We start from the raw sequence: 15,991 nt of genomic DNA on the forward strand, positions 1-15,991 counted from the left end.
TTTATAATTTTTTTATTAATTTTGATATAATTTTCTTCTTTCTACAATCAATTTTTTTTTTTTAAATAATTTTTAAATGTTTTTTATCCTGGCTTGTATGCGCATTCTAGTATTTCTATAAATAAAGAAAGTATAAAAAAGTTTCTAAAAGAAATGCCAAAAATATAAAATCATCTATCTTCGTGGAAAGAGCAAAATGTGTGTAGTCGATCAAAATTGCGTGCATATCTAATCATGTCCCGCTCAAACAGAAATGTATGCAGTCCCGCCGAATTGGCCACGTCATCAAAAACGATAAATTTTCAATCGAGTTGAACTCGTGCCGCAACGACTAGTGCACTCAGAATCTTGGCAAGCAAGCAGACCTCTTGCGCGTTTTCCCACTTTTTCTCCGATCTTGTCGTCACTGCATGGCACTCAAGAGAGTGCACAGAAAGACGAAAAGTCAAACAGACACTCTTTTGCAATCGTAGCAAAAACGGCCTTCGCGAAAAACGTGGCGCAGATGATTATCTTCGATTTTCGACAGACGGGACTATCGAGAGTCCTATCAGTTGTCGTCTGGTTAGCCAAGTTGGCAGAATTTCGAAGCGTTTTGTCATGGATTCTTGAGTCAATCTTCTAAGCGTTTCATCTCAATAGTATTAAGAAAAACGTTTACAACATTAGATATTTATGTATGTTAGAGACACAATATATATGAGAACTGATTCTTTACGGAATGGAAAAATTATTCGCATGTCGGAAAAAAGTATCCTACATGACACAGACAGATAAAAATTGTATTTTTCTAACTTGTGTGTTGGCTTGAAATTTTATTGTTTATTACTTTTTATTTATTCAACAATGCAATGTGTACTTTTCGAGAAAGAGAGATTGATCATCATATCTGATAAATTATAAAACTATGGTATTAAAATGGCATGTAAAATGAAGTGCCATACAACATGCAAATGCCCTTGCAGGTACAGTGAATATAGAATTTAGTGAAAAACTGATACGGCAAACGACTGATTATTCGGTCGACGGTTTCAATGAGTTAACCACTCAGCCCAAAATATATTTGATCGGCGCATTGACAAATCGTTCAGGTCTCGATCGAATTATCCGCGATAATAACGTAGCGTCGATTGACATTCGAGAAATTATCCACAACGATGCAGGAATGATAGAGTTGTACGATTCATATTTAAAGTCTTGTCATATGATAACCGACCGTATGATTTTATATAAATCATTTATTTTGTATGTAGCTTAAACCTATTTTTCTAAAATTGTGATAATCAACATTTTTTTAAAATTTATATCTGAAAAATAATGTAAAATATATAATAAATAAAGTAAAATTGTTTTATACTAATATATTCATAGCATTTATAGTATGATAAAAGACATATCGCTATTGAAATGTATTGTATTGTTGTATTTGACATGCTTCTGAAATGTATTGCATTGTTATATCTGACAAGCTTCTCTGTAAAAAATATCAATGTTAAAACGCGGGCGCATAATAGTAACTGATATTTTTCAAGTAATGTTACAAATATAACATAATATTGTACAATGTGAGTGTGTGTATATGTGTCTCATTTACATGGTGTTCTGTAAAGGCAATCGCAGTAATGAAAATGTACATCCCCGCGTACCCCGCAATTCCCGATTACACCATGTCCTGTATTTTCAATTTTCGCTATTCGGGGTAAATCACACATAAATTTTATTCAAAACGCGTGCAGCAGAATAACATGTCAAAGATTGAAAATCAAGCAATATTTAGAGCATTGAACGCTTGTTATTTGGCATTCGATACAAATAATAGAAAAGACTGGTATTGCAATTATTTCGATATGTTCAATATGATATTCTGATATCAATGAATAATTCTTTTTGAAATTTATTACGAACACTCCGGGATTTTCGAGCATCGGTTAATTGCATGTATATGATAACAGTAAAAAAATTTTAATGATTGTAATACTATCATATTTTTATTGCAGAAATGCACTAATGTAAAACATAGATTAAAATCCGAAATTGCTAATTTATAAAAATATCCACACAACGAAAATAAAAAGCTTGCATCCGAGAATTCATGTTACTCAATGATAAGAAAATCGCTAATCAAGATTCTCAAATATTTAAACTAACATTTACGACCGACCAAAAATGAGATCTCAACATGCGCCAAAGTTTTAGCAAAACCCCATTTCATGTACTTCAGTTTAGCGGCGACAAACTTCGATTAGAAAAATCTCGCTTTCAGGCGTTGGATGTTCGCATTCGACGGGCGGACGCTTTCGGGGTTTAACGTCAAAAGTTTGCAAGCTGGACAACCGCGATGGCGTAACACGAGCCGGATAGAATGGAGCTAAATTACTACGAAACGGTACTTGACACGACAGAGAGAAAGAGAAAGAGAGAGAGAGAGAGAGAGAGAGAGCGAAATGGATCTTTAATTGAACGATACACAATTCGTGTGGAACGGACGAAGCGTTTGTTTCGCGTCGCCGCGGAAACAAGGGGCCGCTAACGACCCGATGAGAGCGCATCGTCGTACGTCATTTCCCATTCAACAGCGAAATTTGCGGTTACGTAAATACTGTTTGCCGGGAGTTCATTGCGTTGCAGACTACAACAGTAGTTCGATCTAGACGCGAGTATAATGCGCGTTCGTTTCCTTCCTGTTGATGTATGGCTTAACGGTTTGCCTTGCTTTTGAAGAACGTAGCAATTGCAAGGTAATAATTAAACGACGATTAAAAAGCTATGGGGATAATTAATGATTCGTTTCAAGAGTTAATAAACAGAAAGAGAATATTACCCAACCTGATAAATCAAGCGACAGATACACGTATATATAATTGCAATTTTCATGCATGCAAATATATTTTTCCTCATATTGCAATTGATGTTATTAATCTTATTTGTACAGATTGAGATTACAATTAATGGCATCGTACACGCGATACACAGCCAATATTCGCGTTTGCGTCAGGTTGGAAATTTGTTCCGCCTGAAGCGTCATCGTGGCGAATGATTCAATGAATCTCATCTGTTTCGCGGTTTGTATGAAGGCTACCGATAAATTATCGGTCGCCATTTGGCCTCATGTGGCAGTAAAATTTTAATTACATGAATCAATCGGAATTCGATCGTCATTGCGTTCGCTATCTCGATATGTCAATCTGTAATCAATTTTTCCGGTCGAGCTGGAAAATCACGTTGCATAATCAAATGCACTTTTTTGAAAATGTATTAATGCCGGCAAATATCCTACATAATTGTTTTTATATATCGAAGACAAAGTATGTCAAACGCATCGCATTTCATAAAATAAATAATTCCATTAACGATATATTGTTAGACATATTGCAACAAGCAAAGTATCAAAGCATTTACAAAATAAGTAATAAGACTGAAATATATTGCTACAATAATTTCTAGTCTACACTTAACTAGATCTCATTAATATAACATTAAGATAAAAAAAAAACTCATATAAAATTATATAAAGAGATTGATTTTTCATTGTGATATTTTAGTGATCTTTTACATCACAATCTCTGTATTTACATCAGTAAAACAAGTAAGAATCACGGATGCATGAATTATAGTACGTCAATATAAACTAACATATTCTTTCACGATATATAGCAGCGTACACTTGTTTACAAGCAATATTACATATATACGTACATAAAATATTTTCGCAGCCATTATTTATAGGATTTTATTCTATCATAAATAAAAGAACGGGGTATTACTTATATTTAAGCGTAAATAGCTATTCTTTCGGGATTATTTTGAAAGCAAACTTTTCAATTTTACCATAGAGCGGGAATCGCAATCTTCTTTAGCGACTCGATTTATAAAATAGTCATGCACTGGCAAGAGCTTTTCTAAAGAAGAGGGAGAGGTTGGGACAAGGGGAGGAGAGACCGACAATAATACAATCAGCGGCGTTCTTTTTTTTCTAACAGCAGCCCGGCGACGCGTTAAATTAGTCGCTTTTATTAAAAACGTCCATATTTACGATCCTGCCGAACAACTCTGCTTTAGTTCCGCAAACGGCCAATAGCATTGTTATGCAAAACGCTTTAATCAAGATACTCTCTTCGTCGCACGCTTATACCGTTCGCTCGCAACGACACAAGTAATCGCGTAATTTCGATATACACATCCCAATACAATCGGATATCCGCGGAGTTAAGTTTCTCATGTAATTAAAATGCATTATCTCGTAATATGCCGCTCGGGATACCTCTCACATTCATATTTAGCCATAACATATTTCCTGGTTTGAGTAAAACGTCAATTTATTTCACATAATCTGAATATCGATAAATAAATGCTAAACTGTTTTAGTTAAACAATAACTATTTCTAATTGCCCAATTCGAGATGTTTGCCGATTGAACGTCAGCGAACACATCTCAAATGCTGGCTATTAAAAATAATATATATATGTATAGCCTTGTTTAAACAAAATATTATTTGAACATTTATTTTCCGTAAAGAAAATACTTAAATATAAAAATCTATAGGAAATCTTATTTTATTATGCATGAAATTATGCATGAAATTATTAATTAAGATACAATATAATTTTAAAAGTAATATTAGAAACTTTCTTATTTAAAATAATATTTCAAGTTTTCAAACTTGTATTGTGTACATATATGTATGTGTCTATATGTATTTATGTAACCATTTCAAATATTATTTCAGACATTATGTAGTAAGAAAAATAATTTAAAATATGACAAAATATAAATATGCATTTATTTTAAAAACAATCATCCATATGCATATATTTTCTCTTATACTAAGTTATAAAAACAGCTAACATAATCTAATAAAACATGTAAAACAGAAAGAGATACAAGAAACGTAACAGTAGACGAAGAATAAATAGAATGAGTATATTATTAATTTATGAAAATAATGTTTAAATATATTTTGCTGTGTGTATGTTGTATCCATATATTAGAGAAATAATTACTTTAATTGATTGCAAAATCTTCAACCAGATATTTTGTGTTTAAAATATTTACTTCTAATTTATAAAATAAATTATACATACAAGTATATTGTATAAATAAGATTTTAATTAATCTACAAATAAATTATTATTTTTCTTCCCTCTCTCTCTCATATTAACTATTTATAAGATTTTAATTAACACGCAAATAATTTACTTCATATTAATTATTTATAATATAGTAAGATATATGTATATGCTTATATGTAAATATTTTTATTTTCTTTTTGAATTATATTTTGCTGTTCTACTAAAAACGTGCAAGATGCGTTTAATATATCAGAATTTTTTAATGATATCTGATGCAATTTATTTCCTTGATCCAATCTTGTAAGCTCATTTTGAACGATTTTAAAAGCCTGATTAATTACGGAAAAAACTTGATTTATTTTAATATGTTAAAACTATATTATTATAATTTCAACCTCTGAAAATTAATGTATGAATGATGACTGTACGCGGATATATCTCAAATAGCGCAAGAACGCGCTCAATGTTTATCCAATCTTGCGCAGCGTAATTTTATTTGCGATACACCCGCCGCATTTCTCTGATGCATCGCAAAGGCAAAATCCCGATGCGATCACCCGTAGCTTCGTGCTACGCAATTTTGCGCACGATGGCAGTCCCGATACATAACAGCCTGTTCATTCGTGCGTAATTCTATAATTTCATGATCAGCCTATTAAGCGGATCGTTAAATATTCCAGAAATGCGCGCGCGCTCGTCGCACCGGCGCCAGCGATACGGAAAAATTTTCAGGGACGATAAACTGTATTGAAACTGTGAATTTCGTTCTGCGATAAAACCCGCCAGTTTCCCTAAGGATAATCTAAATGAAAATGTAAATAAACAGATAACCCGAAAAACTTTATTTAAATTCGACAAACTTTCGACGACTTTAGAAAGTACCTACTTTAAAAATCATTAATAAAAAGGAAACGAGTCGGAAGATGTACCCGTCAGATAACGTAGAATCCTTATAGAGGGTCAATGCCCGTTAAGGTCTGCCGTAAAGCGCCGATATACGTCTTATCGCCCGCAATTTTAACGAAAAATTAGGGGACGCAGATGGCCGCTCGGGATGGCCGTGGATGCGCGCCTGCCTCCTATATCCGGAATTTTTGCATGTAGATTGGAGCGTAAGCGGGCGATTGAAGCGAGAGCCGCGCAACGAGGAGGAAGCGACGGAAGAAGGTAATTTCGGAGTTCGGGTAGATGTATGTCCGCGCGATAAAAGTAATGAGATCCATTATAACCGGGACGTAAGCTGCGCTCGGCCGCACTACGGCAAGTATCTATTCTCTTCCTCAGGCCGCCGAACTTGCACTCGCGTCGTTACATCGCTAAATTTACACGAGCTCGGTCTTCTCATCTCTTAAAGTACCATCCGCCGTGAGTTATAGCGCTCCGTAGGCAATCAATAATTAATAATTGTAAATGGCTGCCGCCGCCGCCGATCGAAGCCGACAGCTCGTTTATTGAATATTGGCGAAAGCGACAAGTGTCGCATCCGATCCACTTTTCGCGAAACCATGCATCACTTATGTGAGAAGTAGCTTCTACGTATTTCCGACGCGCGCAGTTTGATTAATAAGTTAGTATCTAGATTCCAATTCCAAAAAACACTAATTATGACGGTGAAACCAAATAAATGGAAAAAATTACAAAAATGAATTCATTCGACATTTATAACCATCTTAGATAGCTCTTTTTTCACATTTTGTATAATTATGATCTAGATAGAAAATGTTCAAAGAAATTTAGCGAGGACTGATGTCGAAGTAATGACTCTTAAATGTCACGCGCAGACCGATCGTTTCATTAATTTCGCAATCATCGTCGTGAAAAAGCGCTTTTCCCTCATCATGCTCGGCAAGCAAAGCGTACCCGAATAAATTGAAATTCGCATGAATGCCTTTGCCGAGAAACGTATCCGCTACCGAATGTGAAGGAGAGTAAAGACGAACTCGAGGAAAACGCACGGTGAAGACGCGTCGGAAAAATTGGACGAGACGACGTCGTGCGCGAAGTGGTTTCGAAAATTGGTGTGGATACGTAGATAGGTAGGTAAGCAGGTATGACGCATAATACGACGGACGGGGTAAATTGAAGAAAAACTGGGTCAAACTATAATGGCAGCCGATCTTGATAGCGCGATGTCGAGAGGCAGGCAAAATAGTTACACATAAACGCGACAATTGAACACGCAAAGTCGAAGGGTTGACGAAGAGAAAGAGAGAGAGAGAAAGGGATGAATCGCAAGGAGATGTACTACTTGCGTGATTGAGAAGGGGATTGCGGCAGATATATATTCGAAAGTGTTTTGCGAGATACACTAGTTGTTGTTAGTTTCGCTAGATATTGACAGTATCTATGAAGCCAAGATAAACATGCACGAGTATATATATAGAGTAAATATAGAGTAAGTATTGTAAGTAATCACATTGTATTAAGTAATGGCATAGTATTAAAATGCAGTGCGTATAAATTCGATTCTGTTAAAATAATTTATAAGTGCAAAAATATACTAACGACTGAACTGATATTAAATTAATACTTTAAATTAATACTTATTTAAGTATTAATTTGAAAAAAATAGATTTCATATTAATACATAGTATAATACATAGCACCTTCAAAATTATGGAGAACTTTCTCCTTCCAATAACCCCTTCAATTTGCCAGACACCGAGAAAGTGCTTGCGTGACGCTTGCATTCATTTCGGAGATAGTATATTTTGAGAGATATTACTTCTGATTAAAAAAAGGATGATTATGCGCGCGAGCTTTTACGATTCGACGACTGCGCCGTTTCATATCTCTTCTTCATTTTCATAAACGCGGCCCGTTGATTGCGACGAATCAGAGCGGAAATGCAACAAGAGATACCTCAACATTTCCGCGATATAGTGGAGTTTCATTCTGAAATCGCGATGCCACCGTATGGCTACGTTTTGAGATCTTCCGCAGCGCAATTCTTCGTTGTATGGAGCAGAGATATGATTAAAATTGCAGTGAATAATTAATTCAATAAACTATTAATATGCTATGATTACTCGCAGAAGATAAATTAATATATAATTATATGATTATCATTCTATTTCGCGCGCGGGCGGAGTCTACTTATAATATTAATAGAATTAATACAAATTAAAGAGTTATACACACACACACACACACACACACACATATATATATATATACTTTTTAAAAATTAAATTTGTTAAAACGAAAATTTTAAAACAAATCTGCTATCTAGAAAGTTATTTGTTAAAATTCATAAAATAAATAAAATAAATAATTGATTGAAATTAGATTTAACAAATACGACCAAATTTATATCGGTAACAGATAGGAATAAAAAAAAAACGGACAGAAATAACGACATAGAGAGATAGAAAGAGAAGTTACGACCTAGATCAGACAAAGATTGACGGTGCGGGAAAATTTTACAAGCGACGATGAAACGACGGTGATTCACGTATCTGCGTAAAAGAATAAATGTCTATCAATATTTGTAGGTTGTACGTGCAGTCGTTATTCGCCTTATCGTCCGTTGCCGTCGAATAAGTTTGCAGGGGAACAGGTAAAATCCGCGCCCCGTGCGATATCCGTGCGTAAATCAAACGCACACACGATGCAATGTACAAAGAGGGTGTGCCAGTATAATTTTCTATCAGACGCCAAAGCGCGATTTATTCATGGCGCGGCGCGGCGAAACAGCGGTTTACCTTCAACATTTCGCTAAATTTACAACAAACGCCAACCAGAAAACTTGAACGCTGTTGGAATTTTAATCAAATGCGGAATTGCAATTATGTTACTTATTGCAATTATGTTACTTTTTAATTGCAATTATGTTACTTATTGTTAGAATGTCCAAAGAGAAAAAACTCGCGTAAATATATAAATATATATATTATTACTATGTTTTATTAAATCTGTGTTATATCATAATGTCAAAAGTTCACTGCAATGAAATATACAAATGTAATTATTATCAATATTAAAACAGTTTTAATTAATTGACTAATTGATTGTAATCGAGTAGCAATATTAAAGTCTGTCGTTCAATCGAGCACGCGTGAATCGTGAATCGCAAAGAATGTCCTTTGACCGATGTTCATGCGGTATTTATTCGCAGTCCGGCAATCACAAGGCTGTCTCGGAATTATCCGTAAGCTACTCGAGTACCATTCCAGGGAGGTACGACATCGTACCAGAACTTTGATAATCCGTAGCATTCGGATGACGCGGGTTGTTCTGAGAACTGCGTCGAGAAGTACACGAAACACTAGCATTCCGAGCATTGCATATATATTATTAACTCTTTAAATATTATTTAATAGTTTAAACAATCCCTTAAATTTTATTTATTTTAATATTCTAGAGAGAGTTACTATTTTTGTCAAAATATTAGAAATTTGCAATGTCCTTCCAAAATTTCCTTTGATATATTATACATTTGATAGTTATAGATCTCTCTTTGCACGCAAAATTATAATTTAATACAAAGATACGTTCATTCATTCATGTATAACGATAAGATTTCGAAGAAAAACGTCCATGGACGTTTGCATCTTTGCAAAAGTACAGGACCATATATATCCCAATAGAACGCCGAAAATCCACAAGATCTCTATCCGGAATTGCGCGGAAGTTAACATTTAGCGTATTCTCGATAGAGAGATAGAGTTCGATCAGATAATCGCGTTCTGCTAGAGTCAGCACTGCGGCATTTAAATTCGGTCAAGCATCATCGATTAAATCGGATTAAGCGCATAGCGCAGGAAGACACGGGGCGAATAGCGACCTTGGTAAACATTTTTTAATTGTCGTGGCTAATGAGTAGAATTTAAAAAAAGCCATCGTACCGTGGAAACATATTTTTCTGCGCTATGGGAAAATGCATCTCTCTCGTTTAAAGATGAAATCACAGAAACAGTAAAATGATATGGCTCGAAGCCGCCAATCGTGATCTTGAAAAAACAATGACGACAGTTTGAAATCACTTTTGAGCGAAATGCAATTAATGTGTAAACGTGTAATATTTCTGATTATAACGTGAATTCAAAACACTAACGTGAAACCGATGTGTCCGCGATGATAATTAGATTAGAATAATCTTGTTTGATCGATGTTTAATTATGTAGTTACAACGACCATTATCGCTATTTGGAATGAACGTAGAAAAAAAACGTAGTTTGCGTAATGGTACCTCGTTGAAAGTAAAATAATTCGCGCCGAATCGAGAGGACGTCGTTATCCACTGGCTTGAAAATCGTTAGTGCGCTAAGCGCAAGATAAAAATAACCTCAGCGGGTCAAACAGCTGCCATTGCCTTGGTTGTTATCGTTAAGGCTCATTCTCTTGAAGATGAGCGCACTCTACGTGATTCGCATTGCGTAATGTCGAACTCTGATCTCGCCTCTTTACGAGCGAAGCGCCAGCCACTCAAATTCTCGTAGAAGACGCCCCTTGGATCGACACGCTTTCATTCAATCGCGATTATCTCGACAATTAATTTTCTACGATTTTAAAAAACCCGCTAAGCGCTACTAAATTTCCTCAATATTGATCGATATTACATATAAGCTACATCCGTAAATGATACAACCAAGAAAGAAATGAGGTAATTCAAACTTAAAAAATTTTAAGCAATTAATTTTCTAATCTTTTTGAAGATGAAGTTTAAATTTATCATAAATTTTTCGTTTATTTCCAAACAAAATCTAATAATTTATACAGAATATCTATATGACATAGCATGAAAAATTCAATTATAATTTCGTTGTAATAAAACAGATTGACAAGCTTTGTTCCATAATTGATTATTTTTACATGATATATTTTTCGTATTTACTATCTTTCAACAATGAAAAAAATTGTCTGCTTAATGGAGCATTAAAGTTTCAATATCCAACAAAAGATAATCCAAGAAATTATGCACAGCTTAATAATATCCCGATCGCTATTACTGATGCTGGAAAATGAAATTACAATATGAAGAAAAAAAAGTAATTTATATGATACACCCACCAATTGCGGCCAATGGACCGTAAGGTAGACTTTGGCGCGGCCAAAAAGCCGCAATCTTCGTAATCTCCTCAGTTTCTTATCGTTAAAGCCCATCCCCATGAAAACGGGCGCCACACGTGATCCGCACTGGCACTCCAGGTTGACAATCGTTCTCCAGTTCTCACCACAACGACCAGCCTCATCAAACAATAACTAAAACAGCAACGATCGGCACCTCGCGTTTCTCGGTCTCGTCGTACTGTCTTGTTTCGTGATCACAATCCGATTAATCGTTTCGGGAAAAAAAGTTTCGATGAGAAAGGTATCAATCCCGAATCCGAGTTTTGCTGATCAAAAGCAGATAAGGTTGAAACCTCTGTTAATTAAATAATGTCCTAAAAGAAGGAAGCTTTAAGTTGAGAATTGGCTACTAAACAAGACAGAAGAGTACTTGAGAAATTATATAATTAATGTCCTTTAATTTTTTGCAACGTCTTAATAGAATTTTAAACATAATATTCACACATGTAAGAAATTATTTAATTTCAACGAATTTATTCTATTCGATTTAAGCTAAATAATATGTAACAATAAAATGACGGTAGGGGAAATCAATTAAATAAACGATTGACTTAAACTGCGTTGAAATATCTTAAAGGGAATGGAATTTAGAAGTTTCCCCGAGCTTCGACTTTGAACGAAGAGAAGAGCTAGCAGCGATTGCCGCCACGTGACTTCCAAATAGATCTAGCGCGACCTTGAATAAGTGACTCAATTTTCAATATTTCTCACACGCTCATTACATCGATTGCATTTGCATAATTGTGTGTTTCCTGATTTATGTCACAAATTAGTTCCAACAAATTTGCAATAATCTTATTCTATTCAATTATATTCATAGCCGTATCAATTGATGCAAATGTGACATTTTTGAATAGCACAATTGAGGAAAATTATTATCTTTTATGTAGTTGCAACCGCGAAATTATAATTTGCGATGCAATCTCAATCGATTTCTTTATACTTTGACTGGCACGACATTCGATATCTCGTGACCACAATATAACCGAGAGAACGAAGCATTTATGTGCCTTTATTGAACGATGTTTCCCGTCTGTAATTAGACAATTGAATATATATGTCGGCTAGTACAAAACGGCGATGGCTGTGACTGGTACGCGCAGAGATAATATTTTATTACTTTTATGTCATTCACTTCTAAAATAATAGAGAAACGAGCTAAATCTTATTTATAAATATCTGTATAGAGATCCCATTATTAATAATCGCGTAACACGGAGCATATTACATTCGTTGAATAGTTTGATCCCACTCAAAAAACAACACGAGAGAGGCAACATTTTGCGATCGCGATGAAAATTTTCATTCACTTATTATTTTCTCGCAATATTTCATGTATCTCGATATTCCGCTTAACTATGAAACTCGAGGTGACCTTTAAATTCCTATAAAATGCGAGACAAAAGTGCATATTCTAATCAGCTCAAAAATCCACTTTAAATAATTTATAACTTGCGGAGAAATTCAAAATAGAATTTTATTTAGACTTTGATGAGTTATGTAACACAGAAAACATTGAAGAAAGATAAAATACACACATGTATTAAAATATACAAATAGCTTTCTGTCTTGAATTTTGTCGCGACATTTCAAATCATCGAAAGTGTGTTCGACACAAGATTTTCATTGCAATTTTTACAGATAAATTTCATTTGTCTCCAAAACTCAAAAACATTATTTACAAACTAAAAACCGAATAAATAATTCAACAAAAGGACAACTTCACACTTCGAGCAAATGTTACCGTGACGACCGTAAAAAAAATGTCAAAAACGAATTAACTCTTTTATAATCTCTGTTAAATTAAATCTATCCAAAGTATAATCGCGATTTAACAATAAGAAAGAAGAACGAGATTCTGACAACGTGACAATGTTCGCGCCAGGCACCGAGGAACGTACTGGCAGCCCCAGAAGAGGGAGCGGACCCCGCGGGTTGCGAACCGCGCGAGTGACTGCCGAGTGCTGGCGAGGATTGCCAACTACGAGGGGTAAGGGGGGAGGCAGGGGGTGCCGAGAGGGATGCTGCCAGCTGGAGTGGACGGCGCAAGATCTGCTCCCTCCCTCCCCCACGCGTGCGCGATCTACATCTCCGATCTGCCGCCACCGCGCCGTTATATCTCCGGCGCAGCTCCTCTTACCGTCTTCACCCCCCTTTCCCACGCGAAGGTTTCAAACAACTTCGCGGCGGACTCATCTGCCGGCGCACTCACCGTCGCGCGATGAGAAAACGGAAAAATCATCCCTTAGCTTTGCTCGTCGAAGCGTAAGCGACGGGTAGCCATTAGGAGATGCGGGGATGGAAAAGCGGCGGATATTACAGCTGACTTGCTAGATGTTCAAATGTTTTCGCCGCGCGACTTTCATGTCCGTCGAGAATTTCGCTTGTTTGATGAAACGAGATGATGAATCCTTTAGAAGTATCTTTGTATTAATCATGTCGCGAAATAATTTTTTGCAAAAATGTTTGATCATATTTTAAGAAAATACAGAATTATGTATATAAAGACACAATATAATAATGTGGAAAAATTAAATATTACTAACAATAAGATATACAAACAAGAGAGGGGCAAAAGTCATTTGATGTATCGTACTTTAAGATATTTTAATTTATAATTAACAAATTATAACATCAAACTCTCTCTAGTAATTTCACCTACATTAATATTCAAATATTATTAATTAATAAACGCAAATTTTGAATTTAAAAATATTTTTAAATTAAATTTAAAAATATTCGTACGATTTTATAAGAATAAAAGTATAAATTGCTGTAAAGGAAATAATAAGAAAGAGTAGCTAAGGAAATTCATCGAGAAAGAATCGTTCTTGGGCGTGAAATGCTACATATGTATGAGACAGAAACTCTGATTAGTCGGAGAAAACGCATGCGATAGAATACTCAGATAGGACTGCAACCTTAAACAGAATTTTCTACGCTGAAAAGAGCGACTTTTCTTCTTGCCACTTACATCCGCAGCGGGGCGTTTTTTACATGTCGATAGGCAAAGTAAGGGGATGACATTTCCGTTCTCTCAGTCGTACAAGCCGAAGAGTTGTTTCGACATGTGATTTTCTTTCCCTTTACGCGAGCGAGATTATGCTTTTGCACACAAAGGTGAAAAACACGGCTTCGCGACATATATATAAAGCATCACCGTATTATACGCACTTAAATCATAACATCGCAAAAAATAAAGGAAAAACAAATTGAAAGAGAGGACAGAAAGAGGGTTTAAGCATCCGTTACCGGTATATCAACGCGTGTACATAAAAAATCGATAAAGGAGAAAATGACCAGCGTTACATTATTGCATCGGTAGCTTCCATGATGATTTTACAACTAAAAAACATCAGGATATGTAATCTCGTTACGCGGTAGCGCTCCTTTAATATCCCCGGACAGGCAAGAGCGAGATACAAGAGTCGTAAAGAAGAATCTCGGCAACGAGATGTAATTCATGATGCGCCCCGTAATTTATACGTGACGTCGAAAATAAAAGAGTAACGCGCAACCGCAAGGGCGATGATGGGGGTGGAAAAGATGAAGGGGCGGCGAAGGAAGAAAGTCGAAGGGAGGACGGGGGCGTTCTCTGCTTGCTAAGATCTTTGCACTCTGTATGTAGTACGTAAGTATAGTGACTTACATTGTGCGCCATCAAATACTCCGACTTCACCCCGCCCTGACTTTCAACCTATCTCACGCCCGAGGATTCTCCTCGTTACCCTCTTGTTTCCATTAGGAGTGATGTAGTGCGTGAAACGCTTTATCTACCCCTCTTGCGATCTACTACGGTCACTCTCTGTTTCCGTCCCTCCTTCGACCTTGTTGAATAAATGTTGAATTTCTATCGCACGATACAAAAGATGGAGAAGCGTGAAAGATATTCGAATGCGAGAGACATATATTTTATTCGCTTATATTTAACGGCCAAATTTCTCTATAATATTCAAGAAGCATATCTTTCTACATGAATAATTTAATCGTTTCAATAGTTCGCAAAGAGAGTCTGTTAATTGCAAACGGGCTAGTTGAATATTATATAATAATTATCTCGATCTCGTCAAAGTGCAAGATAAGTCTTCTAATACAATAAATTAATTTAATAAATAATTAATTAATAATTTAATTTAATAATTTAATAAATCTTTCAATTCTCAAGAAACAGTATGCAGAGTATGGTACTATTTTATATTGAATATTTCTATTCGAGAAAATCAAAGAGGATAACCTTTTACGAATTTTACGCGCATCAATATTTCTCCTCCTATACTTCTTGATCGCGTGTCTAACTTCGATGTACTCTCTCGTCGAATGTCACTCCCTGATGTGCACGCTATCATTCTCGAATGGCACTTTTGACCTCGCAACTGATGTCGATCACTCCACATGTAGAAAGATCTCGCTTTGCTCCTTCGGAGAGTGCATTGTGCATTAGCCAATGCAAGGCAACGAACGCGCAGAACGGAAAGCGGATGGTGCAATTCGGATATATGAAAAATTTCCGACACAACGGCAAGATCAAAGATTTTCGCAGACATAGACGAGAATGCATTTGCGCATGTAAAAGTGCATGTACGAGTGATCTAGTCGCTGCGGATACCGCATAACTGCGGACATACAGTGAGAATCATATTTTTCGTTCATTCGTATTGTAGGAAAAGCGCTGACGTGTGACAGATAGAGGAATGCGCCAATACGAGTAACATCAAAAGAGAAAAGCTTGTAAGATTACAGTATTTTTTTTTTTTTTTTTTTTTTTTTTTTTTTTTTTTTTTTCTCACAAATAAAACAGTTGAAAAAGAACGTGTTTTATTTCATAGATTTTTTTTTTTTTTTTATAATA

The 15,991-nt window shown here is 35.6% G+C and overlaps 1 protein-coding gene across 17 annotated transcripts in view; it reads right to left on the reverse strand.

Moving 5' to 3' along the window:
• LOC115246207 (disks large 1 tumor suppressor protein) overlaps window positions 1-15,991 on the reverse strand; it is a 496,657-nt gene that overhangs the window by 172,936 nt on the left and 307,730 nt on the right. Inside the window, exons 1-2 of one of the 17 annotated variants that reach the window (XM_029824897.1) lie at window positions 12,681-13,039; window positions 11,083-11,408 (exon numbers count right to left, since the gene is read on the reverse strand). The exons of 15 other annotated variants lie outside the window; for them this stretch is intronic. In XM_029824897.1, coding sequence (XP_029680757.1) covers window positions 11,083-11,181 — 99 coding nt within the window. In that variant the 5' untranslated portion in view covers window positions 11,182-11,408; window positions 12,681-13,039. Of the gene's footprint in view, window positions 1-11,082; window positions 11,457-12,680; window positions 13,040-15,991 lie in introns of those variants that run through there. One more of the 17 variants, XM_029824896.1, reaches the window with a different exon arrangement.

Source organism: Formica exsecta, unplaced genomic scaffold (genome assembly GCF_003651465.1).
Source record: "Formica exsecta isolate Colony F162 unplaced genomic scaffold, ASM365146v1 scaffold140, whole genome shotgun sequence".
Lineage (NCBI taxonomy): Eukaryota > Metazoa > Arthropoda > Insecta > Hymenoptera > Formicidae > Formica > Formica exsecta.